General features: G+C 44.6%; 2 protein-coding genes across 3 annotated transcripts; one reads left to right on the plus strand and one right to left on the minus strand.

Annotated features, from left to right (window-relative positions):
* The first annotated feature begins 541 nt into the window (after nucleotides 1-541).
* LOC122186631 (opsin-5-like) lies at nucleotides 542-4,743 on the plus strand. The gene is made up of 4 exons (XM_042883457.1): nucleotides 542-614; nucleotides 2,423-2,716; nucleotides 3,247-3,578; nucleotides 4,396-4,743. Exons 1-4 carry the CDS (start codon nucleotides 542-544, stop codon nucleotides 4,741-4,743), a joined length of 1,047 nt encoding a protein of 348 aa, XP_042739391.1.
* A 2,405-nt stretch (nucleotides 4,744-7,148) lies between these two features.
* On the minus strand, nucleotides 7,149-25,601 carry MMUT (methylmalonyl-CoA mutase). Of its 2 annotated transcripts, XM_042883523.1 has the most exons (13): nucleotides 25,530-25,601; nucleotides 23,744-24,155; nucleotides 21,803-22,170; nucleotides 20,606-20,763; nucleotides 19,699-19,870; nucleotides 18,668-18,916; nucleotides 16,726-16,837; nucleotides 16,115-16,230; nucleotides 15,637-15,752; nucleotides 11,678-11,809; nucleotides 9,419-9,566; nucleotides 9,164-9,331; nucleotides 7,149-7,920 (listed from the first exon to the last, which is right to left on the minus strand). In XM_042883523.1, the coding sequence occupies exons 2-13, from the start codon at nucleotides 24,150-24,152 to the stop codon at nucleotides 7,792-7,794; spliced, it is 2,277 nt and encodes a 758-aa protein (XP_042739457.1). In that variant the 5' UTR covers nucleotides 24,153-24,155; nucleotides 25,530-25,601; the 3' UTR covers nucleotides 7,149-7,791. The 2 variants fall into 2 exon arrangements, with proteins under 2 accessions (XP_042739457.1, XP_042739458.1); XM_042883524.1 differs by lacking the exons at nucleotides 7,149-7,920; nucleotides 9,164-9,331; nucleotides 9,419-9,566 and adding an exon at nucleotides 9,592-11,198.
* Nucleotides 25,602-25,852: the final 251 nt, after the last annotated feature.

Genomic DNA, 25,852 nt, shown 5'->3' on the forward strand with positions numbered 1-25,852 from the left:
TATGAGCCTTCAGAACCCCACAGCAAACAGCTTTCCTCTCATCGTTCCAGAGGCCCCCCATCCCAGCTGCATGTTTCCCCTACACATCCATAAGACTGGAAAGCAAAACCCCTCATCTGCTTTTCCCTGCTCCATCCTTCAGCCTGGATTTATTTCCCACGGCTGCTGATGGATGAATGACAATTGTTTTTGCTCAGCAATTGCACTTGGAGGGGATGTGCATTGTGAAGCTGTTTGACAAGCCAAGCGGTGGGAGAGGAGGGGTGGGAGGGGAGATGTCTGCCAGGCGGGCGGGCGTGCAGTGCCAGTGGCTGCACTGAGCTTTCGCTGTGTCCACAGGGGGTGAGCCTTCCTCTCACCCCAGCCTTCTCCTCTGCCACACGAGAGGAGGAAAGAGGAGAAAGCAGAGGGTCCCCTGGCCCCGGCAGCACCCAGCTGCCTGCCTCGCATCTGTGGCAGGCGAGCCACGAGGAAGAGCCCCTTTGTTACCACGACCACTTCACTTTTAATTTAAAACCTTCACCTGCTTCCATAAGGGATGATGGAGGAGCAGTACATTTCCAAACTGCACCCGGTAGTGGACTATGGAGCTGGGGTCTTTCTTCTGATCGTAGGTGAGTTCTTGCACAGCCTGTTTGCTCGAAGCCTGAGCGGAACGCGGCTGCCCCATCCTTTGCTTTCATGACTTGCCAGCACAGGTTTGCCTCTGTGGCATCACAAGTATTGAAAGTAAGCTGTCTGCCTTTTACTGTGGGATCCCAGCCCTGCACACTGAGGGAGGGGGCAGCCTGTCCTGCAGGGCTGAGCAGGGAGGGCAGCGTGGTGTGACCCTGGGATGGTTTCCTTGTGGGTGAAGAGCAGCTGCGTTGCATGGACCAGATGTTTTGTTTGTGTACAGCTGTTTATTTGCAGAGGAGCTGGACTGGGTTAGGCACGCAGTCCCAGAAAGACCAGCAAATATTTTTTTGTGTGTCAAAAGGAAGGATTTTGGAAGCAGCACTGACATTAGGATTTCATATCTCATACCTCTCCATGCACTGCTGTGCGCCTGTCCCCTCAGTCATGCTGATAGCAAAGAGTGGAATTCATCATGAGAAAAATCAATATCTGCACAACACTGAAAAGGTAAAACAGAACCCAAGCCGAGATGTCAGCTGCTTTCTCACAGAGAAGCAAATACAGAGCTCAAGTAATGGGATGGGGTAGCAAGAAGGGAACTCCTTTGGCTCCTGCTGCTGCCGTTGTGATACTGCTCTTGTGCCACTCTGCTATCATCTCACAGCACTCCTATAGGGATCCATAGGCATCGCTTCCAGCACTGCATCAGAGTCCTCTGTGCAGCTCAGGAACATCCCATGTACTGAGCAGTGAGCTACCAGAGCCTTACATGGCACTGTATCGTCCAGAGCTTCACCAACACACGTTCTGTTGAAATCTTTCCCTTGACATCTGTGCCCATGTGTGCATTTATGCCAGTGCATGTAGTTTGGTTTTGTTGCGTGTCCCCTGATTTGTTTGCCTGTGAGCACTTGATGAATGGGTTGTGTGTGAGCAAATGCAGCCTTCCTGTTTCCACTGCTGTGAGAGAACATGACAGAATGTTTTCATCATAGGATCATAGAATGGTTTGGGTTGGAAGGGACCTTTGAGATCACCCAGTTCCAACCCCCTGCTGTAGGCAGGGACACCTCCCATAGCCCAGGCTGCTCACAGCCCCATCCAGCCTGGCCTTGAGTGCCTCCAGACAGGGGGCATCCATGGCCTCACAGGGCAACCTGTGCCAGTGTCTCACCACCCTCACTTTTCCTGTACCCTTTTTTCACTTCTGACTTCAGAGGACACCTTCTCAGAAAAGCCTTTGATCAAAACATTGCTCCAGTGCAGTGTTCACATGTAAGAGAAGAGAAAATGAGTTGTTTAGCTGCATGTCCTTTTGACACTGTTGTCAAAAGCCCTATAGCATCACTGGATAATGTATGTCCAACAGGTCCATTTGCAAAGCAGGCTCTGCTCTCCAGTTTGCCTCTGGCAAAACAATTTCTTCTCATAGAAAGTAAACAGGGATATTACCAGAGAACAGTGGAGGTGGATAGGTCCATTCTACTTGATGTTATGTTGTGCAAGGTAATCTACAAGAACAGGTGTGGGCTACTTACACAAGACTGGATCCAGGGGTGAATAAGTGGAATGTAGTGCATGGAACAGGGAGAGGAGTAATGTGGATGTCTGGTGATGGGAAAGGGCAAGGTACAGCCTGCAATTCATAGGACAGAATTTCTCCTCTTTGCTCTAGCAAGTCCTTAGCAGAACCACGGCCTGACTGACATCTGTCTTCTTCTACCCTTCAGCCCCAGGCTAACAACAGGCATTTATCACATCCTCTGTGCAGTTGCATCTCATACGTGTGCTAAATCTCTTTCAGCCATCCTGACAATCCTTGGAAATTCTGCTGTCCTTGCTACAGCAATGAAACGCTCTTCCCTCCTGAAGTCACCGGAGCTGCTTACAGTCAACCTGGCAGTAGCAGATATTGGGATGGCAGTCAGCATGTACCCGCTGGCCATTGCATCTGCCTGGAACCACGCCTGGCTGGGAGGAGATGCATCCTGCGTATACTATGCCCTGATGGGTTTCCTTTTTGGTGTCTGCAGCATGATGACGCTGTGTGCCATGGCTGTGATTCGTTTCCTTGTTACCAATTCATCCAAATCTAACAGTAAGTCATTGCGTCTCCGGGAGCCTCATAACGATGCATTCGGGCCATTATGTTCAGAGAGGGACTCTGCTGAACACGGGCTGCAGTATCAGATCAGTAACTGTCTCAACTTTAACTGCAATACCAAACCTCCACCATTCCTACCACACCTCTCCTAGAGGGATCTGGCTGAATTCCTTATTAAGCAGTGTGGCTTTTCATTTCTCAGTAATACTGATGAAACAACTTTGTTGTTGGGAATGGAGATCCCAAATATTTGTTGCACCACATTGTCTTATCTTGTCATTTCTCTGCAAGCAGAGGTACTGAAACTTGAGTTGTGTGCTGGTGTTCCTGGTCTGGGATTGCAGTTCACTTGATCCTGTATAGCAGCATGACTTCGCAAGCTTTAGGCTGGCACTGAAGGCTGCACTCATGGCTCACCCAACCCATGCATATTTGCAGCCACCATCCGTATGTTGAAGAACTTGTTGCAAAAACTGTGTGGTTGAGGTGAGATCCACATAGATTTGCTGTCCTCTTTCTTGCAGGTAACAAAATCTCTAAGAATACTGTTCACATCCTGATTACTTTCATCTGGCTCTACTCCTTGCTCTGGGCCATTCTGCCCTTGGTAGGCTGGGGCTACTACGGCCCCGAGCCATTTGGCATCTCTTGTACAATAGCCTGGAGCAAGTTCCACAGCTCCTCCAATGGCTTTTCATTCATCCTGAGCATGTTCCTGCTGTGCACTGTCCTGCCTGCTCTGACCATCGTCGCCTGTTACTTGGGAATTGCCTGGAAGGTTCATAAAGCATACCAAGAAATCCAGAATATCAACAGGATTCCTCACGCAGCTAAACTGGAGAAGAAGCTGACGTTGGTGAGTTATCCCAGTGAGGGGGAGGGTCTGCAGCAGCCAGGAGCTTGCAGGGAACTGCTCCTGCTCGTGTGTGGTGTGCTCATGACCCTCTGTTGCGTTTGTCTAGCGTTGGTGAAAGGTGGAGATGTGGTTACAGTGCCACCCATACTCTGACCCCATCAGGGGACTCCTGGAAACTGTCATTTCAGGAGCATGGTCAGGATTATATGCCACAGGTACCGTGCGAGCTGTTTGTAGTCAGATACATCTGTGATTTTTTTGGATGTAGAGATTTCCAGTCATGCTGGAGTAACTGATGAATACATTCACAGGGTAGTTGGAGTGGAAGTCCTGCCTGCCTAAGCGTTTTAAATGGACTGAGTGGCTGTTCCAGGTGAGAGCTATAAACAGTCCCTATAGAAACAGGTGTTTTTTTAAAGATAATGTTATTTTTCACATAAGCACCATGCCACATTTCCTGCAGAAGAGCTTAGACTCAAGTTTTCTGGAGGCCACTCCGTTGATAAGCCGAGCTTTCTGGCTGGGCTGTTTCTCCCATGGCGTATTGCAGTCAGAGTCAGGAAGGGGACGAGAACAGGATGATCACAGGATCACAGGATTGTAGGGGCTGGAAGGGACCTCCAGAGATCATCGAGTCCAACCCGACAGCCCCTTCATAGGAATCGCAGTGTGTATGTGCTCGGTGGGAGCAGCAACGTGTGCACTGCCCAGATCACTTATTGCACAAGTAGCAAGCTCACTGCTTCAGGTATTTCACCTGAGCCCATGCCCACGTGCCCTGTGCAGGAAGAGGACTGAAGCCGTGTTTCCCTTTCAGATGGCCGTGCTGATCTCAGTTGGTTTCCTGAGCGCGTGGACGCCGTACGCAGCAGCCAGCTTCTGGTCCATGTTGAACTCCGGTGACTCCCTGCAGCCCATCGTCACGCTGCTGCCGTGTCTGTTTGCCAAGTCTTCAACCGCCTACAACCCTTTTATTTACTACGTCTTCAGCAAAACTTTCCGTCATGAAATCAAACAGCTGCAGTGCTGCTGGGGTTGGCGGGTCCATTTCTTCAGCGCTGATAACTCTGCGGACAATTCCGTCTCGATGATGTGGAGTGGGAGGGATAACGTACGTCTCTCCTCCAATGCAAAGGTGGAGAGGCAGGGAGCTGCAATGCACTGACGTGCAGCAATGCTTGCAGCACATGCGTCAAGATTCTGACTCACTCGTGGGTCCAAACAAACAGGAGTGCAGCATGCGGAGTTGTCACTGAATATCTTATGTCGAATACTAAAATTGTAAGTATATATTTTTCAAACTGCTCCCAATTACTGTTTTTAAAATGCACAACAGCAGCAACGCTATTTTTTTCACGAATTTCCACCTTAGAGGAAATAGATTTATGTACTAAACAAGACCATCATCACCTTTGGTCGCACAAACATTCAGGGAAACAGCTATAATTAATTTTTATTTTTTTTTTTCTTGCTTGTAACTTTTTAATGCAACCCATTTGGGGACCCTTGGCTCTGTCAGTAACAGCCATCAGAGTGAAGAGCAGCCTGAACACAAAGCACTGCCAAATAAGTACATCTGAGAAAGCAGCTTTCCTGAATCACAGAATGGTTTGGGTTGGAAGGGACCTTGAAGCCTATCCAGTTTCAACCCCATGGGCAGGGATACATCCCACAGACCAGGCTGCCCAAAGCCCCATCCAGCCTGGCTTTACAGACAGAAAAACATACAGGCAGCAAGAAATATCCAATGCCAGGAAGAGGTGATGAAGTGGTTGTTATCTACACATCTGAAAGAGACCAACAAATACACCCTTAGAGGTGCTGTTCCTGAAATCACAAAGCATAAAAAGGAGTCAAGCAGCCTCGGTCTGAAGAGGTTAGGTAGCAGCCTTCTGTATGTCGCAGACAGCAGGATGAGATCTGAAGGACCCTCTTGGCAAAGGGAATTGTGCTCTTAGGTTGTTGCTGGCTGATATCTCTTCTACCATTTGTTTCCTGGAGGAGATATGTTATGGCTGGGAACGGCATGGCAAAAGATGTTGCCAGGATTACCTGCCTGGCAGGAACTGATCCCTAGCTTGAAGGACAGTCAGTTCACCTGAGTATTTTGTCTCCTTAAAGGGCCTCGTACAAATAGTGCATGCTGGGTGAGAGAACCATTCCTTCCCTAGACTCATTTCATTTTTCAACCTTAATACGACAGGAGAGAACTGATATATGTTAGCAAGTCCCAATCCAGAGCTTTAAAGAGCTCTCCTTCAAGCATATAAAGATTCCAGTTGAAGGTGGGAATTTAATTTGCTGAACTCGAAAGGAACAAGATGCAGATTTTGAAGATGATTTGAGTTTTAAAAATCAAGGAGTCAATACTGCAAACATAGGTAATGGCTGATATTACCTATGTGATAGGTTGATACCACCTGACCTGTGAGCAGAGAAATAGGAAGAAAAGAATAAAAATAGTGTCATCATAACAAAGGATTTCTTTCAGTTCCTTCTAGAGGGGAGGCAAAAATGGTGAGAGCTGAGGATGAATTTACCTAAGGAAAGCCTAGCTGTTAAATAAACAGCTATAGCAAGAACAATACTGGACAAAGGTACAGCATTAAGTGAGAATGACCACTGAGAGGAACTTCTCAACCGGTGTCCCTCAGGGGTCGGTCTTGGGACCAGTGGTCTTCAACATCTTCACCAATGACAGACAGTGTCACTGAGTGCACCCTCAGCAAGTTTGCAGATGACAGCAAGCTGAGACACTGGAGGGAAGGGAAGCCATCCAGAGGGACGGGCTGGAGGGGGGGGCCATGTGAACCTGATGAGGTTCAGTAAGGCCAAGTGCAGCATGCTACACTTGGGTGGAGGCAATCCCAGGTGGGAGACTGGGAGAAGAACCCTCTGAGAGCAGCCCTGCAGAGGACTGGGGGTCCTGATGGATGAGGAGCTGGACATGAGGCAGCAGTGTGTACCAGCAGCCCGAAGGCCAACTGTGTTCTGGGCTTCATTAAAAAGGGGCGGCCAGCAGGGACAGGGAGGTGATCGTCCCCCTCTGCTCGGCTCTTGTGAGGCCCCATCTGCAGTGCTGTGTCCAGGCCTGGGGCTCCCAGCACAGAAAGGACGTGGAGCTCTTGGAGCGGGTCCAGAGAAGGCACTGAGATGAGCAGAGGGCTGGAGCAGCTCTGCTGTGAGGAAAGGTTGAGGGAACTGGGCTTGTTCAGCTTGGAGAAGAGAAGGCTGCAGGGAGACCTCATGGTGGCCTTCAGTGCTTGAAGGGAGGGGGACACTTGAAACAGGAGGGGAACGGCTATTTGTGAGGGTGGGTGGTGATGGGACAAGGGGAATGGTTTTAAAGTGAGACAGGGGAGGTTTGGGTTGGATATGAGGAGGAAGTTTTTCCCCCCGAGGGTGGTGAGGCACTGGCACAGGTTGCCCAAGGAGGCTGTGGATGCCCCATCCCTGCAGGCATTCAAGGCCAGGCTGGATGTGGCTCTGGGCAGCCTGGGCTGCTGGTTGGCGACCTGCACACAGCAGGGGGTTGGAATGAGACAATCACTGTGGTCCTTTTCAACCCAGTCTGTTCTTTGATTCTATGCTTTATTTGAGAAAAAGTGAAGCATAGGAGCAATGATGTAGGCAAAAGGTGCACAGCTGCTCCTATATTGGTTACTGCCAGATACAACATTACTGTCTTATTAAACAAACCATGAACTTAGAAAAACTATGTTTTATCTACTTACTTATTTCTAAAGTGAACTGAGTCTGATTAACATTAACACCAAAGTGCTGCTTAAGTCAATCACATCTCTGCTGAACTTTAGTAATTTTGCCTGAAGACTCCAATGCCTGCCAAATACATGATTCCAAAATTCAAATGGTTATCTGGATGCAAAAGAGGTCAACCAAAGAGCTTGAGCTGATATTTTATTTATCAGTGTATCTAAAAAAGGAAAAAAACAAAAAAAAACAAACCAACAGCAAACCCACCTCCTGAATTCCCTTGATTCCTTGAATTAATAGTTTCAGAGATAAATTTTTTTTGTGGGTAAATACATAAATAATCCTCAAGCAGAACAAGCAGAGAATTTACAACTTTCTTAGAAAGCACAAAGCACCAGGTCGTGGGGAACCAAAGGAACGTGGCTGGCCGTCCTTCGCTGATGATTACATTCCCAAAGTGATTAACGTAAGGCTGGGTGAATAGTGCTGCATTTCAGCATTACATGGACTGCTGCCTCTTCTCCAGGCATTTCTCAATATCATCCAATACCTGGACAGCTGCTTTAGGAATACGAGTCCCTGGGCCAAACACTTTGGTAACACCAGCTTTATGTAGGAAATCATAATCCTGTCCAGAAAGAAATGTGAGATCTTTAGTTAACAGTGCAACAGAAAATTGACCTTCACAGTGACTGTATGTGCCGGGCCTGAGAAAATATGCATCAACTCCCTGAGAGGCAACAGAGCATCAAGGGAAATGACAAAAAAATACAGTAACTGGAGGAATAAAGAAATACTAAAAAGCATCTACAACAAGGGTCTTATTTGTTTATCATCAGACTAATATCAGAAGTCAAATGGATGCGACCCTGAATAACCTAATCTAAATTTGATCTACCTTCGAATTTTGAAAATGCTGCTTTGAACAAAGGCTTGGAATAGGTGACTGGCTGCTCATGGTCCCTGCAATCTAAGTAACTCTGATGTTATAGTCAGCCTGAAATTCTGTAGTGACTGGAGAAGCAGTTATCTAGTCTCTCTCACTTCTACACAGTATACTCTACATGTCTTTCAGCTACAGGCTAGTGGTATCCTAATGGACAGAACATAATTTGTCTCTTAGAAAAATCCTAGGAGATTGGTACATTTTAAAAGTCTCTCCATCCTGAACTACGTACCTGACTGGTTAGAGAAGGAAAATGTCAGGGAAAAGGAAGTTAAAATAAATTTGTATGCAAAATCAGTCTGAATCTAGATTCTCTCTCTAGAATCTGTCCCTCTCTAGACAGAAGACAAACCTAGGGATGTTACTGCCGGGCAAATTCTGGATGAGCTAAAGAAAACTGTAGGAAAAAGACACAGATCTGACTGTGAGGGAATCCAGCAAGCTTAGGAGAAATAGTTAATGAGAGGGACTAAGCCTGATGACAGAGAACAAGAGGAGCAGCTAACTAGAGAATGAGATGTGCAGCCTGCAGCTGCACTATCAGCCATACCTCTTAGTCACTGTGCCTCTTCAGAACCATTACTGAAAGTAATAAGTTCCCTTCAGATGGGAGCTAACCTTTACCAATATTATGCAAGGTACTGGTAATTGAAACTAACAGAACATGAAAAACACTTCCCCGAGGCTAGTCTCCTCACAGCAGAACTTAATACTCCATCCAACAAACAACATAAGTTAAACCAGGACATGATGCACAGAAAGCTCTATCAACAAGACGTGACAGCACCGTGTGACCTTCCTGCAGATCTGTGCTGAACCTGGTGATGGCACCCAGCAGCCTTCAGTGCTGTATGTCAGCTCTGACATTCAGAGTACCTAAGAAACAGCTAAATCTAGCACAGGTGGAGATGATGCTGGTGCATACCTGGGGTGGGATGACACCTCCGCATATGACAAGAATGTCTGGGCGGTCGAGGGCATCGAGTTCTTTGATGAGTTCAGGCACGAGAGTTTTATGACCTGCTGCCAGTGTGCTCACACCAACACAGTGCACATCTGCATCAACAGCCTGCTGGGCCACCTCGCGAGGAGTCTGTATGGAAAGAGGATTACACACAGCTAACTGCCCCGGCCTGGCTGCTGAAGGACGTGGGATTGAACACTGCTCAGTCAGTCATACCTGGAAGAGGGGACCTATGTCCACATCAAAGCCAATGTCTGCAAATCCTGTAGCAATAACTTTAGCTCCTCTGTCGTGGCCATCTTGGCCCATCTTTGCAACCAGTATCCGGGGCCTGCGCCCCTCGCGATCCATGAACTTGGTAACTCTGATGGAAAGCATGAATGACATCACTGTCAGTCACTGAGATTCACCAGAAGCATTTCCACAGATCTGAAATAAAAGCACTAGCTGCAACTGCAGCATAATTTCTGTACATCAAATAAAAGGATCTTCCAAGTCATCATTCGCTTATGTAGTTGGCACAGTTATTGTTATGTGATTACTAATCCATTCCTTGTATTTACTATTTGGAACAATAAAATATTCTTTTTTGAAAAAAACCACTACTTTTCTGCTTTGCAATGGTAAAAATACTGCTTTCTATGAGGGTTTAATGAGCTGAATAACCAACCACCAACTTAAACACAACTCTTAGATTTTAAGAATAATTATGAGCATTTAATTAAAAAGGTTGAAGCATGGCACAAGAAGTGCTGTGCAGTAGTACATCACTATGCAGGAGCACAGAAAAAGATTAGTACAGCTTCCATTCTGTGTGTGTCCAGTGCCTCCCTTCTGCTTAGTGACAGTTCAGCTGTCTGTTGAATTACAAGTGACTGTGCAACCACAGCCTCCGAGATTCATCTGTCACCTTACCTCTCATTATCCATGTACTGCCAGTATCTATCCTGGAGCAGGAAGCAAAGACAACTGTTTCTCAGAAACATTGCTAAAAGGAGTTTTTTAATACTGCTTATATTGTTCTCAGTACTCTTTTAAATGATGGAGCTGTATGGACTTGGTGCATCTCGAAACCAAATGCTGACTTGACTGGGTTAGTCACTGTAGGATCCACGGGTTTAGTTTGGGGAAAAGAATGACTCAAGACAAAGCATTTATCAGCACAGAATTAAACAACCTCAGTAGATTGTGCCAGGAGCAGAAAATGCATCATGTGAGAGCAGTAAATAAAGCACTCGCACAGTTTAGAAGTGAATTCTATCACAGGAGCTGAGAGAAGAAGAAGACTAACCAATCTTCTACTTGAGGATCTGGAGGAGTTGGGCCTGCCTTCTGTGTTCCTAAGTTCCAACCAGTAAGTATCTGCATTAATTTGTGAAGTCTTACAATTCTTCTCTCTGTTCTGTTTTCTATTCCATATTTTTCTTTTCTTACTACCCACAAGCTCAATCCTAACAGAAACAGTTTTTTGGTGCTCCAAGACTACCTAAGGCAGTACACCCCAAGACCTGAGTTAAGAGAGGGGCAGGTGTGAAATTTCACTTTTGAAGGCCTGTGCAAAAGTGGCTTGTAGCAAAGTTACTTTCAACACCATGTACACATGAACTTTGACATAATGGCAGATGCAAAAAAGAAACTACTTCTTGATTCTCAAGGAATAGGTTCAGCTTCACGTAAAGGCTTAATGATAAATACTTACATTCAAAAGAAACATTTGAAATAAGAGAAGACTGTGTAATCTGCCAGCACAATGACCTTTCAATCAGGCTAAACATCAGTACTGTGAAGCCATCTGAAAATTCCCTTTCAAGAGATCCCATAACTCTTTAATGTATAAGACCCAACAGAGTAGGGACACATCAGCCCATATTACATCACTGCCCACTGTAACAATTCAGCCTCTTCACTCAGGAGAACAGCAGCAAAGGCAGAAGCTGCCAAAAGGCACAAATACTCACTGCTTTCACACATATTGCCATCTTCTGATGTTTTCTCCCTAGTGACATGACAAAGTAACAACGATAGACAGGAAGTTTTAGGTTGATGTCCAGGCAGATTTTAGCCTTACAATTTTAGGAACAGTGAAGAACGAAGCCGCAGGGACAATTTTTGGGCAGCTCAAAACCAGGTTTTACTAATAGGAATAATTGGAAATATTTGTAGACATTACTGTCACACAGTCTTCAGACAAAGCAAACCAGTGTGTGGGGATTTCAGACAGTGTTTCTCAGCTTTTTAACCCTAAGACTACCACATCTGTTTCAACAAAATCCTCAGAGCAGAAAACCATCTCAGTGTTAGTTCAATTAACTGATGACTTCTGTCCTATGGCAGTTATTTTTTCTTACCCTGCTTACTGGCTTACAGGTATGGGAATGCCCAGGCAGGTGGTTTGTTATGGGGCTTTTTTAAGGCACAGTAGCACGGAAACCTAATGTGAGCCCTGTGCTTGGCTTCCTGCAAAGCCCTTCTCACCTGTTGATAGCATGAAGGATTTCATCGCTCTCCCCAAACTCCTGTCGGTAAGCTCCGCTCACCATTCGGTCACTGGCTTTGTGCTCCCCAAACACCTTCTTCATTGCATCTGTTATTTCTCCAACGGTGCACCTAAGATGCAGAAACAAAGTATTGATGCTATCAGGAGGCTTATATGGAAACAGAATACAGAAATAACTGGCAGCAGCCCAACTCTTTCCTTTGCTGCAGGAGCAAAAAAATCAATTACACTCGCTTCCCCTGTGGCCCTGCAACTCTGGATGTCTGACTTGCATCTCACTACTGGAACATGCAAGAGTATTTTTCAGAAAATACTGTTCTGCTGATGTGAGAAGTGACTTTACATATGACAAGGCAGCTGGGACTGTTACATGGCAAAATACTGAGGAAATTAAATCAAGTTTTCTCACCTGGGAATTTTTTAATGCTCAGCTTGCAGGATTCTGCATTTGGACTCATATACTAAGAGTCAAAATATATATATCAAGAAAATAAAAAAAAGAAATAGTACACACACAAAAGCAGACTGCAACCTAACTCGTTTACTGGAATTTGTTTCTCTTGACCTTGCTCTTTATATTTTAGTACTTCTTATCAGCTTCTAGCATAGCTATTTTATTGACTGAGATTTCCATGCGAGTGACAAACTTTGTTTGCTACTTGAGACACTGTGTGTGCTAGAAATAATACACATTTTACTGCTATAGCACAATTGCCAGAAGCAAACCAGGCTGTGCTGCCTTCTCATACAAACAAATGAAACAACAGCTTGTATTACAAAGCATTTAAAATCTTGTGCTTAATGGATTCCACCCTTCTGTGTAAAATCTCACATGCAGAACTGTCCCAAAAAGACAACGCTGTGTTCTAATAACAATTGAGCCTACAACCAAATACTGAGGAAAGGAGTCTACTTAGAAGGGGAAAACAGCTGTGGAGGAAGAGCAGTTCACTTAGCTGCATCACAACAAACTGCTTCCTTGTGGTATGAAATGAACTGGGAGCTGGCACCATATGCCAGCATGCCACCGAGCTCCTGATGAAATATATCATCAGTAATGACCAGTCAGTCAAAACATGCTATCACCTATAAGCTGCTCTTAGGTGAGATGAGGTACTCGAAAGGTTTTAATACAAATGACTCAAAGGACATTTGGTGCAACTTCTTGTCCATATACCTTCACAGGAGGATGACCAATGAACTGCAGGCAGGTTTCCTTTTGCTGTTTGCATTTCAGATCGGTTCTGTGTGATGCCCACCTTACAGTCTGCCACACAGCCAGTAGAACAATTGGATTTTCGCTGTATTAACTGGATCCCCTGTACATCTCAGAGAGGTATTTTAATTCCCGTGGCTGCCCAGCTATTTTGCTGCTCTGTCACTGGCTCACGTGCAGCATACTCAGCAAACTTAACAGTACTTATAATCTAAAGCTACATTAATGTGAAATGGCAGAAACAGCAAAAATCCTATCTTGAGCATGTAAGCAAGATCTCTAATGCATATCCCTGAAGGTGGTCTCTTATTTTGAGGTATCTGTCTTCAGGTTCCCCGCTTTGTCTTGAAGATAGCAGCAAGCTGAACATGCAGTTTTTTTACTCATGTTACAAAGGCTTCATCTTTTTGTCATTTCCCCTCCCCCTTTACCTTCTGGAATTATATTTTGAAAGTTCTCTGCTCTTACCCATTTTCTTCTTCAGCATAAGAAGGAGTCAAGTCTGGAGTCCAGAAGATTATACACAAAAAAAGCAACCAACGTCAAGTAATAGATGATTTATATTATCTATAAGTTTATGGATGAACTGGACTTAGCCTGGAACTCTCTTTGAATTTATTTTATTAGTAATGCCACAGAGAGCATTAGTGACAAAGCAACCTGTCCATGACTGCATCAGAACCTGCTGACATCTCTGTGTAAATCTTCATTTCACAGCATCTGTGGGGTCTCAGAAAGCTTAGCAAGTACAACCTGTGTTACACTGGCTTTTGTTTTTCAGAATATCGAAATAATCTTGTTAATGTTACTGTTGTCTGATATTAATAAAAAAGTAGAAAAACAGACTGCATAAGCATTAGATTAAGAGACTTCTTCAAGGCTGAACAGCAAGTCTGCAGCAGACTGATAAATAGGATCTGGAAATAGTGACTCTCTCTCACAATGCCAGACATCACAGCCTGCATCACAGCCTTGACATAGATACAGATCCTCCATAAACACTGGCAGCTTACTCCTGTGAAAACTGCCTAAAGGCTTTCTGTGGCAGAACACACTGCTTTCTCTAGAAAATAACAAATCTTTTTCCTTCTCTTCTTTTGCAAAAGAAACATGTATGTATAGTTTATTCAGTTTTAAACCGAAGAGCAGCGCGTGCAAGCATACCTGTGTTGTGCTCTTCTGTTCCTTCTATGCAGAAAAACAATGGAAGTTTCAAGAGATGCAGAAACAGACTACACTGAGTGTGTTCTCTTGAAAATCTCTTTGCATGTTGCCCTATATAGAAGAACTCCTTGCTCACAGTACATACAGTGCTCTTTCAGATACTCTTTATAGAGTCACAGAATGTTTAGGTTGGAAGGGACCTTTAAGATCACCAAGTTCCAACCACTCTGCTATAGGCAGGGACACCTCTCTCTAGCCCAGGTTGCTCAAAACTCCATGATCAGATGCCATAACAAAGTCATTCTGTGGTCACATCCCATACTTAGCCTACATGGCTTCAGGGCAGAGATAAATTTTGTTTCACATCTGCAGCTTACAAAGTATTAATGCTTTGACAGATAATAAAAACAAGGTCACTAAGGAAAGAAACTAGCGGGTAATTTGTCAATTTTGGTACAGAAGACATGAATTCCTGGTAAATCCAACATTATCCTCCAGTGACCTCCACAGTTCAAGGTCAGGTATAGGTAGACATGCTGCTGTGCAGAAATGTATTCAAAGAGTGGCTGTTAGTGTTAAAAAAAAAAGAGAATGAAGAAACTTGAGAACAAGCAAGAAGGCATTCCAAACATGAGTGATTTTGGCTTGCTCATTTCTGAGGCATTTAGTTAATTAAGGAACAGACAGATATGTTGTATTCTACAGACTGATGTTTACTTTGAAGCAGAAAATAGTCTTAAAAGCACCTTAGGTGAAAAAAAAAACAACAAAAAACCCACCCATCTTCCATTGGGTTCTAAAGGAAGCCTCACTGCTCCATTCAAGAGGATCTTTTACACCGCTGTCTGCCTAAGGAAACATCCTCCTTCAACGATAAAAACATTTTCACACCAAGCTCTGGTGCAGGAAAAGATGAAGCAACAGACCGTGTTAGGATTGTGCACATCCCTTTTCACATCTCAGTCGCTTCTCAAGCTCCCTGACCTATGAAATGGCAGGGTGGCAGAAAAAGGCAGCTCTATCTCAAAACTGCTAAGATTCTGAGCCTGAAACAACACAACTCCTGTGTACAACATCATTTCAGATGAGATACTTCATATTCCCATTGTTCTTCAGTAGAAATTCAAGCATAGCTTCAAGAGACTGTAAAATGCAACAGTCTTACAATATCATATGCACAAGTCTGTGTTTACTTCCATCTCCAAAATAAAGTCCAAAGGACCTCGAGACCAACCTCACTGACACCATACCCAAAAACAGTTGAAACATGAATTACAGAATCACAGAATGGTTTGGGTTGGAAAGGACCTCAAGGATCACGAAGCTCCAACCCCCCTGTGCCATGCAGGGCCACCAACCTCCCCATTTCATAGCAGCCCAGGCTGCCCAGGGCCCCATCCAACCTGGCCTTGAACACCTCCAGGGATGGATGGGGCATCACAGCCTTTCTGGGCAGCTGTTCCAGCACCTCACCGCTCTCATAGCAAAAAACTTCCCCCTGAAAATGAACAACCAGTTTTTAAATAGCAGCTGGATTTTCACCCTTATCTCTAATACCTTGAACGTGCTGCTTCCACTGCAAGAGCCAGGATATTGCCTTCACCTGTGGCTGCACACTGTGTTAGAGCATCAAGGCATCGCTGAGCTGCTGCGGGGTCTCTGCTGGCCTTCACCTGAAGTGCAGAAGAAAAATATTCAGCCTGAGTAAGAAATGTTACGTACTTTGAGTGCAAAACATGGCATAGCTGTTTTCTGTCTCAGTTTTGAAATCCATATCCTCATGAGACTGTCTGAAAGGCAATGACGAACACCAAATGAACAAAAGTCAAATGGTTTTGTTGCTACTCCGTTTCCTGGGGGGTTTCCATCACTCTACTGAAATTAATGAACAGAAATCCAACTTCTCCACTGACAACTAGAGTGGATCCAAACAGATTTAAGGGTCATGCTTTAGGGAAGCCACATTTTCTGTAATGTTTACCTAAGTTCTATTTGCAATTGTAACAGCCTTCATTTTTAAGAAGGTATTTCCCACCTTATTAATCTTCTCAATCTGCTTGTTACGGACTGAAGAATTATCAATAGCCAGAACTTCAACTGCCTCCTCTTTTTCTAGCTGATATTTGTTTACTCCAACAATTACTTCAGAACCTATTTCCAGTGGAAACACAAAAAAATTTAGGATATATGTGCAAATTAGTGTGAAAAGACACAAAGTTTACATGACAAGAACATTTTAAGTAATAAAATACAGTGCTTTGCTTTATAACATTTCAAATACTTTAAGAAATATAGGAAGGATTTAAGTCTATTTCCCACACTTGTGTACACACTGTGTACACAGTTGCACATACACACACACACCTCCACAGACACTCACTGTCTGTGTTTATGTATCTATACACAAATAAAGAACTGCATCATCTCCTAATATGAAGTGACTGTTAAAATGAAATGATTTTTCTGGTCTTCAGGACAAATAAACGGCTCTCAAGGAAACGGAGCCTCTTGGCCAGATGCATTCAACACTGCCACCTGCTGGCTATCACAGATTTACACTCAGGAACGGCAGTTTTAAATGTACTACCTCAAAAAGAAAGCAGGAAAAAAACAAAAGTTCCCTTTTTTTGCCTTCTTGCTCCCTACCAGAGTCAATCCTGGCTTGCCTTCGGGCTGCACACTCTTCAATACGAAGTTTGGGAATTCCCTCAGCGACAGCTTTGGCCATTCCACCCATTTCTTCAATCTCCTCAATGAGCTGGGAAATGCAGAAGATGGAGAAAAAGAGGATTAGTAAGGTTCACAAAACAAGCTTTGCAGTTGCACAACCATCCAAATTCTAAGTACATCTAAGTATACAGTCCTGTTCTCCTAGCTCTCTGTGTCTCTGACCAGATTCTGGTATATGTTGCAAGAGATCTCAAACAAGATCATTTTTATTGCCAAAACTCCATGAGTTTGGCCAATTCAGTAACAGTGCAAGGCACGTTCAACCACAAACAGTTGTTTGCCCTTCACGAAGGACTAAAATTGGAGACCTTGATTCTGCACTGACTTTTGCCTGTCAGTTTCATGAACTAAAAAAAGCCAGGGCCATTTGCCAGATCCTGAAGACAAGTGCTGCGTCATGGTCCAACTCTCATACAAAAGCCCATTCAACTCTAAAATACTGTGCTCAAACTACCTACAGAGAGTGGTCATCAGACCATGCTTGGTACTGTCTGGAAGCATCTTAGTTAACCCAGTCCTAAAAGACACCTGCCAGTGCACCCCACTACACAGAGCAATCTGCATGGTGCCAGCCTAGTGTCTGATCCTGTATTAGTTCATTAATTGATGTTGGGATTTGGCACTTTTGCTTAAAGGCAGAATCACTGTTTACCTGTAGGCTAAACACAGAATGGCTTGGGTTGGGAGGAACCTTAAAGCCCATCTAGTCCAAACCCCTCTGCTGTGGAAACCCAGAGTCCCACCCAACCTGGCCTTGAATGCTTCCAGGGTTGGAGCACCCACACTTCCCTGGGCAACCTCTGCCACTGCCTCATTGGCTTCTGAGTAAAAAATTACCTCCTGACATCTCATCTAAATCTCCCCTCTTTTAGTTTAAACCCATTCCACCTTGTCCTATCGCTATCTGCCCATGTAATAAGCTGTTCTTCCTCCTGCTTATAAGCTCCCTACAAGTACTGGAAGGCTGCAATGAGGTTTCCCCCAGTCTTCTCCAGGCTGAATACACCAAGCTTTCCCAACCTTTCTTCATAGGAGAGGTGCTCCAGCCCTCTGAGCATCTTTGTGGCCCTTCTCTGGATCCAATCCAACAGCTCCACATACAGGTGGACAGTTTTATTCAGGTCTGCCACCAGTCAGGCTACTCTTGGGCTATACCTTTGACATGCAACTAATAACTGACAAATGAAATATACTATTTGAAAAAAATAAAAAAGATTTTGAATCAATAGAACAACAACAGCAAAAATTCTGCATTGGCCAAACAATTTTCTGCCTTCTTACACGGCTACAAAATTTGGCTTGCAATAACCTCTAGTTTCTAAATACGAAGCAGAGTAACACACGCACGAGTAGACATAAATCAAAGAACATAGTGAGTTCTAAAAAGATCAAGTCCAACTCCTGGCTCCACATAGGATCATCCAAAAAATCAGCCCACGTCTGAGTGTTGTCCAAACACTTCTGGAACTCCAGCAGGCTTGGTTCCCTGGAGATCCTGTTCTGCATGTACCTAAGTAGGATGGGTTGATCATTTCTTCTTCTTCATTTTTTTTCTTTAAACATACACAGAAAACACAGATTCTCTAAAATTAGGAGACTTCAGAATGCAAAATATTTTCATTATCTGCCCTACAATGAAATATTTCCTTTCTAAAGGTAGTCTGCTGAAATGCTGATGCATCTCTCTAAACACTGTATATACACTTTTATAAAGTTCATCTTCAAAAAAAAAAAAACCACTGAAGATTAAGGGTTAAATAATTCCTCCCTAAGAAATTACCAAGATATGAACAGTCATCTCTCAAAAATTCTATAGCTGCAGTTTTCCTACAAAACATAAAACAGCGTGCAAACCAACCTTCAAAGCAGCCTCATAGACATCATTGGTGAGGCACTCCATCAGGAAGGATCCCCCCCAGGGGTCTGCCACTTTTGGAATCCCTGACTCCTCCTGTATTATGATCTGTGTATTGCGAGCAATGCGAGCACTCTTCACTGTAGGCAAACCCAAAGCTTCATCAAATGAATTTGTATGCAGTGACTGGGTGCCTCCAAACACTGCAGCCATTGCTTCAATCGTAGTGCGAATAACATTGTTAAAGGGATCCTGGAAAGAAAAGGAAGGTTCTAAAGGTCAAAGCTTCTGGCACAGGGCTGAGGTATATTGATTTCACAAACACTGCTGCACATAAATGATTGCAAAATTCCCAACAGAAGAACTGTAATCGTACCAAAAGCTGAAAAAATGGGAGACATCCAATGAAATGGATGTATCGCTCAACAGTATTTCAGGCAAAGAGATTAATCAATAAAGCAAGCCAGAATTATGGATGCACAATTAAATCGGTCACAATAATAAAGCAAAGCTCAATTGATATCGAGTTGTGTTACAAATAATTAATTCAAAGTAGAGACAGTGGAATCCCTCCACCCCAGAATACCAAAGTCTCAGAGCACATTTGGAGAACAGGTCACGAGTCAAGATCCATTTTGGAGCCACATATGTTCAGTAATTTCACTAATGATAGTATTACACAAAGGTGGGAGCCACTGTTGAAATTTGCTTGTAGCAAATTCACGGATACATCAATGGATGCAACAGATAATCTGGAGTACTATGCACAAAAAGGAAGTCAATACTACAAAATGCAATTTTAGCATTTAGGTTAAGATTTTTCTTGGCTTTCTTCAGACATTTCAACAGCTGCATTGAGTGCAGAAACCTTCAGAGTAAAAGAAGAACTTTCATGATCCTCAGAGAGGGGTAACTGGGTAACCTGTGCCCTAAGCCAGTGAAGAATCACTCAATGTACGTGCCTGTAACAGCCTTCTTTAAGATATACACCACGAGAACATATTTTAATTAGGAAGTAGAGTACAATTCCTAACCTGCTCAGTGAGTGACCAGCCTGAAGTCTGACAGTGAGCTCTAAGCAGCAGAGATTTGGGATTCTTGGAATTGAACTTTTTCTCTATCAAGTGAGCCCATAGCTTCCTCCCTGCTCGAAGCTTAGCTATTTCCATATAGAAGTTCATGCCAATTCCCCAGAAGAAGGAGAGCCTGTAATAAGAGTACAAAAACAGGATAAAACATTAAACCAATCTAAAAACTCAATTTCAGTAAAGGACAAGACCTACAGCAAGGCCCCCAATTCATTTAATTTTACAGATTTACGTGAGGTGATAGGAATATTCCTGGACACTGCTGCCATTTGCTACAGAAGACACACATCTATGCCAATAAGCAGTTTTTGAAACAAGGTAACTGCAGGCAAACTGCCAGTGGTTATGGCTTCTGGAACTGCTAAGATGTGCCCTGGGTCTGATGAGGGGGAGCCCTGGGGGAAGAAGAGCTCCAGCACATCACTAACACAGACAGTGGCACTGCAATGCTGGGGAAAGATGCTGGACACAATGTATGTGTGTGGTTATTGCTCACAAACTACTTAGGAGCACAAGTCACTCTGCAGTCCTAAAGCTATAACGCCATTAGAAACTCTTTCAACAACTGCTTAGAGACCCTCTCACTGATTCACAAACCAACTATTACAACAAGCCTGGGCAATGCTTGGGCTTGTAAATTAGTTTTATTCGGTCCATTAAAACAGATGTAGTCTGGACCAGCTAAGTATTCTTTTTGTTTTGGTTTGGTTTTTTTGTTACAAAGTTTCAAAGGTAGGAAAACATATTTGCAGCAAGAGCCTTGCAAATATTACTTATACGTGTAGAAATCCTGAAAAAGGTTAAAATTCAACTCTAGGAACTTTACCCAAAATGAGTTTTGTATTTAGCTCACCTTGGTGCAAATTCATCAATGGTAAGGCCGGCTTTCAGTCCAGTTCTGCAGTATTCCAAGCCATCTGCTATAGTATAAGCCAATTCCAGAATGGTATCAGCTCCTGCCTCTTGCATATGGTATCCACTGATTGAGATGGAATTAAATTTTGGCATATACTGCAAAAATAAAAAAAGTGTATTACAGCAGCAGGGAGGAGAAAACCTGAGAGTTGTGCTGACAACACTCACAAATAATCCACTATTTGTAGATTGCAAATACAACATGCTAACTGTTCTTTTCAGATGTTTATTTCGCATACATTCCCATGCTTTTACTACTTCTCAATATTTGTTGTGCTTTATTTATTATTTCTCATCGTCACTCTCTTCCTCAAAGTGTCCCAACTCTTCTATGAAAATGCAACTCAAAAAACAACTGGTAGCACCACCGAACTTCCAGGCATAAATCCAAGGATTCACACTTTTCCTTATTTGCTTTCTATGCTTTACTTCACTGCAGAAGGCCTTTAGGTTTTCTGCCTCCTTGCTCCTGCTAACAGCTGAATAATGCTTCTTAACTATGTGGCTTCCCCTGCACAACAAAAAGCCTCTCTACTCACACAGAATCACAGAATCACCCGGGTTGGAAGGGACCCCAAGGATCATGTAGTTCCAACCCCCCTGCCTGGCAGGGCCACCAAACATACACATTCAGATCAGGTTGCCCAGGACCCCGTCCAACCTGGCCTTAAACACGTCCAAGGACGGGGCATCCACAACCTCCCTGGGCAGCCCGTTCCAGGGCCTAACCACTCTCCTAGTAAAGAACTTCCCCCTAACATCCAACCTAAATCTTCCCTCCTTCAACTTGGATCCATTTCCCCTAGTCCTGCTATTGTCAGCCCCTTTGAAGAGTTTACTCCCCTCCTGGGTGTAATACTCGATACTTGATACTCCTTGTATCCAAGTTTCCTGCTGTCTTTTCAGGCTTGTCTGAATTTGATTTGGATTTGAATTTACTTAATCCTAACATTTATAAATGTTTGCAAATGATTTGAGACCTTAATTTGTCTTGATCTGTCTTCCCACCTTCTTCCACAACCTCATCTTTGTTCACTATGACAGGTCTTTCTGTTCTCTGCTTCGTTCTGCAAAGCCCCTTACAAATAGTCAACCAGGTATAAAAATGAAGTAAACACACTTAAACAATGAATACCTTTGAGGTGTACTGGAAGATGTCAGCAATAATCCTCATTGATGGCTCTGGAGGGAAGATGTACGTGTTTCGGACCATGAACTCCTTCAGTATGTCGTTCTGGATTGTCCCTGTCAGCTTGGCCTGAGGCACTCCCTGTTCTTCCCCAGTTACAATGAATGTTGCCAGCACAGGGATGACTGCCCCATTCATTGTCATAGAAACTGACATTTTCTCTAAAGGAATTCCATCAAAAAGGATTTTGGTGTCTTCTACCGTATCGATGGCAACTCCAGCCATTCCAACATCGCCTCGAACTCGTGGGTTATCTGAATCATAGCCACGATGGGTGGCTAAATCAAAAGCAACAGACAATCCCTGTTGGCCAGCTAAGTGAAGAAAAGAAAAAAAAAAGAAAAAAAAAAAAGATTCAGAAGTGTTAAACAGCTGCATTAGAACTGGATCTCAACTTTTTGAAAGGATAGGTAACAGCAGGAGAAGCGGAAATGGTTTGAAGTTGAAGGAGGGCAGATTGAGGTTGGATATCAGGGGGAAGTTCTTTGCTATGAGAGCGGTAAGGTGCTGGAACAGCTGCCCAGAGAGGCTGTGATGCCCCGTCCATCCCTGGAGGTGTTCAAGGCCAGGTTGGATGGGGCCCTGGGCAGCCTGGGCTGCTATGAAATGGGGAGGTTGGTGGCCCTGCATGGCACAGGGGGGTTGGAGCTTCGTGATCCTTGAGGTCTCTTCCAACCCAGGCCATTCTCTGATTGATCTAATTTTATTCAGTTTATTTTCCACCACTCAGGTTTGTGCAGTAAACCCATTTTTTGTTGCTTCCTGCTCAGATTTCTCCAAAGTCATCTAATACATGGTAATTTTCAACTTGAAAAGCTTAGTTGACAAAAATATTTAGTCTTTCCATGTCAGCCACATAATCAGTTTACTATGCTTAATGCATTACTGAGCCACAAATTATAAATGTGTATACACAGGTAGTATCAGGGTTTGCAAACAGAAATACTGCTTAGCTGGAAACACAGTGTGATAAATCACACCACATTAACTTCTCTTTACTACAAATAAAACATATGAATACAGACCATTGCCATGGCTCAAATGACATATGCAGTGAGAGAAAATTGTCCATACAGAGCAGGGAACCAGTTAGAGCACTTTGTTGCTGAGATGTGGAAGCAGTACCTGAAACTCTACAAATCCCAGACATCCATCAGCACTGCAGCTCCTGAAGAAACTACACTTCATTCCTTTGCCAATCAGCTTCTTTATCATCAGCAGAACTCTTAGCTGTCAGACATCAGCCTCTATTGCTCATCTAAAAACTAGTGTTAGCCCTGAAGTACAGTGACAACTTTCAGCTGTAAGAGAAAGCAGACTCAGAGACTTTTACAAGTGAAAATACCTAATAGTGCTGCAAAGCAAAACCCTCTGCAGAAATACTGGGGAAACTGCTGTCAAGTAATGAAAACACCAATCTTTTATGAAGCTGGCCTTACTAGTGCAGCACAAATGACACAACACGTATGTATTTATGTGAGTTTAAAACTGACAATACGAGATGGGAACCCAAGATGCCAGAATGAACTGATCTCAGAAACCTAACTGACCAAGCTCAGATTTTTTTTGTCTCTACGAGCTACTACATGCTCACAAAATAAGAGTGAACGTTCCATGAACTCTCTACTCTTTGGACCCTGGGATGCTGCCAAATTTTGTCAGCGTCAAGTCAGAGTAGCAACAGATAGCATTTCACGTGTTCATCTTTCCATCTCAATAGTAAAATGAAGTAAAGAGAGTTTCAGAAACGATCCAGTACCATTGGGAAGAACCCGTCAGAAATGAAAACTCACAGGGCTTCATAATCACATTGGCCATACAATTCTTTATGTGAATGTTTCCCATTGTTTAGCTCGGTGATGTCTTCTCCCAGCACAGCTGTCTTACCTTTAATGTTGTCCTTGTAGAACCTGTTGCTCTCCTCCACAGTGCTGAAGCCAGCATACTGGCGGATGGTCCACGGCCTGTATGTGTACATGGTTGGGTAGGGTCCTCGAGTGAAAGGTTTCACCCCTGGCAGCTCCTCAGGAAGCTCTTCTGTGTCCCTTTTGGAGTACAAGGGCTTGATGTCGATCCCCTCTGGGGTATGCCAAATTAAATCCTTTGGATTCTTGCCTTTCAGCTGCTTTTCAGCAAGGGCAGCCCATTCAGGGTGCAGTGGCTGACGGTGCAGTGAGCGCCATGTGAGCCTGCAGGCTGGAAGCTGTGTTGGGCAGAAGCAACGGCAGGACTGCAGGCACAGAAGAGCATCCTTGGCTCTTAGCATGTTTGACCCAATGGGTGGCCAGTATGGCATGAGCTGAAGGGATTAAAACCACATATTTTACCTTATCATATAAATCTGACATGGGAGAAGTGTGCATGACAGCTCAAGCAATTTGCTAAAGCCAAAACAATTACTCAGGAATAAACAAAAGCATATTATTCACTTGTTGATTTGACAGACATCCTTTTCCCTTCCCATTCAATCAGACAGCGCAAAAAAGAGTCGAGGAAAAATCCTACATTTTCTTCTAGCAAGGGAAGACATTCCTGCAACTCATTTACAGCCACAAATGAAACACGTAACTTATTTTGGCCCCTAAACAACACCATCATTAACCAGCCAGTGAAAGTCATAGCATCATAGAATCATTAAGGCTGGAAAATCCTCACTAATTATTGAGTGCAACCCATCACTACCACGCCCATGAAACCATGTCCCTATCTGACACATCTAAACGGTTCCTGAACACCTCAATGGACAGTAACTCCACCACTTCCCTGCACAGCCTCTTTCAATGTATTACCACTCTTCTGGAGAATAAATATTTCCTAATATCCAACCTGAATCTCCTCTAGTGCAACTTGAGGCCATTAGCTCTTGTTCTTATAGCTGCCACCTGGGAGCAGAGGCTGACACCCACCTCACCACAACCTCCCCTCAGCGAGTTGCAGAAAGCAATAAGGTCTCCCTTGAATCTCCCCTTCTCTAGACTGAACAATCCCAGATCCCTCAGCCACTCCCCATAACACCTATGCTCCACATCCCTCACGGATCTGTTGCCCTACTTTGAACACGCTCCAGGGCCTCCATGTTTTTCTTGCAATGCGTGGCCCACAACTGAACACAGTACTAGAGCTTTCAGCATTCATTTGACCAAATAGGAATCAACTCTTTGAAAGGGTTGATAACTGCAGGACAAGGGGAAATGGTTTGAAGTTGAGGGAGGGCAGATGGAGGTTGGATGTCAGAGGGAAGTTCTGTGCTATGAGAGCAGTGAGGTGCTGAACAGCTGCCCAGAGAGGCTGTGATGCCCCGTCCATCCCTGGAGGTGTTCAAGGCCAGGTTGGATGGGGCTCTGGGCAGCCTGGGCTGCTGTGAAATGTGGAGGCTGGTGGCCCTGCATGGCACAGGGGGATTGGAGCTTCGTGATCCTTGAGGTCCCTTCCAACCCAAACCATTCTGTGAAACCCCATTTCCTCACACACACCTACCCAGGCAGCAGACACCACAAAGTCCCGTTTGGTCCCACAGCCCGCCCTATACACACCCCTTCAGCGGCCAATAGGAGTGAGGACGCCGATTTGAGGCGTCCCTGAGGACTCCCAGCCCTATTCGGCGGGGAGAATGGGAGAACTGGAAGGATCGGGACAGACCCCAAAGCCACCCCAGCCCGTGCAGCCCCGCTACCTGCTGTCAGCCCCCTCACGGCACCCGCACCTCCCGCAGCACTGCGCATGCGTGTCGAGAGGCAGTGTGCATGCGCGTATTCCCGCCCTGTGCCCGCCCTTCTACGCGGGGGGCGGTGGCTGCCAATGCGCATGCGCCGGTTTGCGCGCGGGGTACGGTTTGCTAACGGCTTTATGGGCTGACGCGAATCGGTGGCGGTGGGAACGCTCAGCAGGCGGCAGGGTGGTGAGTCTTTGGGCAGGATGAGGCGCTGGAGGGGTTGGTGGATGTTTGTGCTGTATTATCCGGCACGGGCTCGGGAAAGCGGGGAGGGGGTCTTTGCA

This window comes from Lagopus leucura, unplaced genomic scaffold, assembly GCF_019238085.1.
Source record: "Lagopus leucura isolate 7727_CA_CO unplaced genomic scaffold, USGS_WTPT01 Super-Scaffold_100038, whole genome shotgun sequence".
Lineage (NCBI taxonomy): Eukaryota > Metazoa > Chordata > Aves > Galliformes > Phasianidae > Lagopus > Lagopus leucura.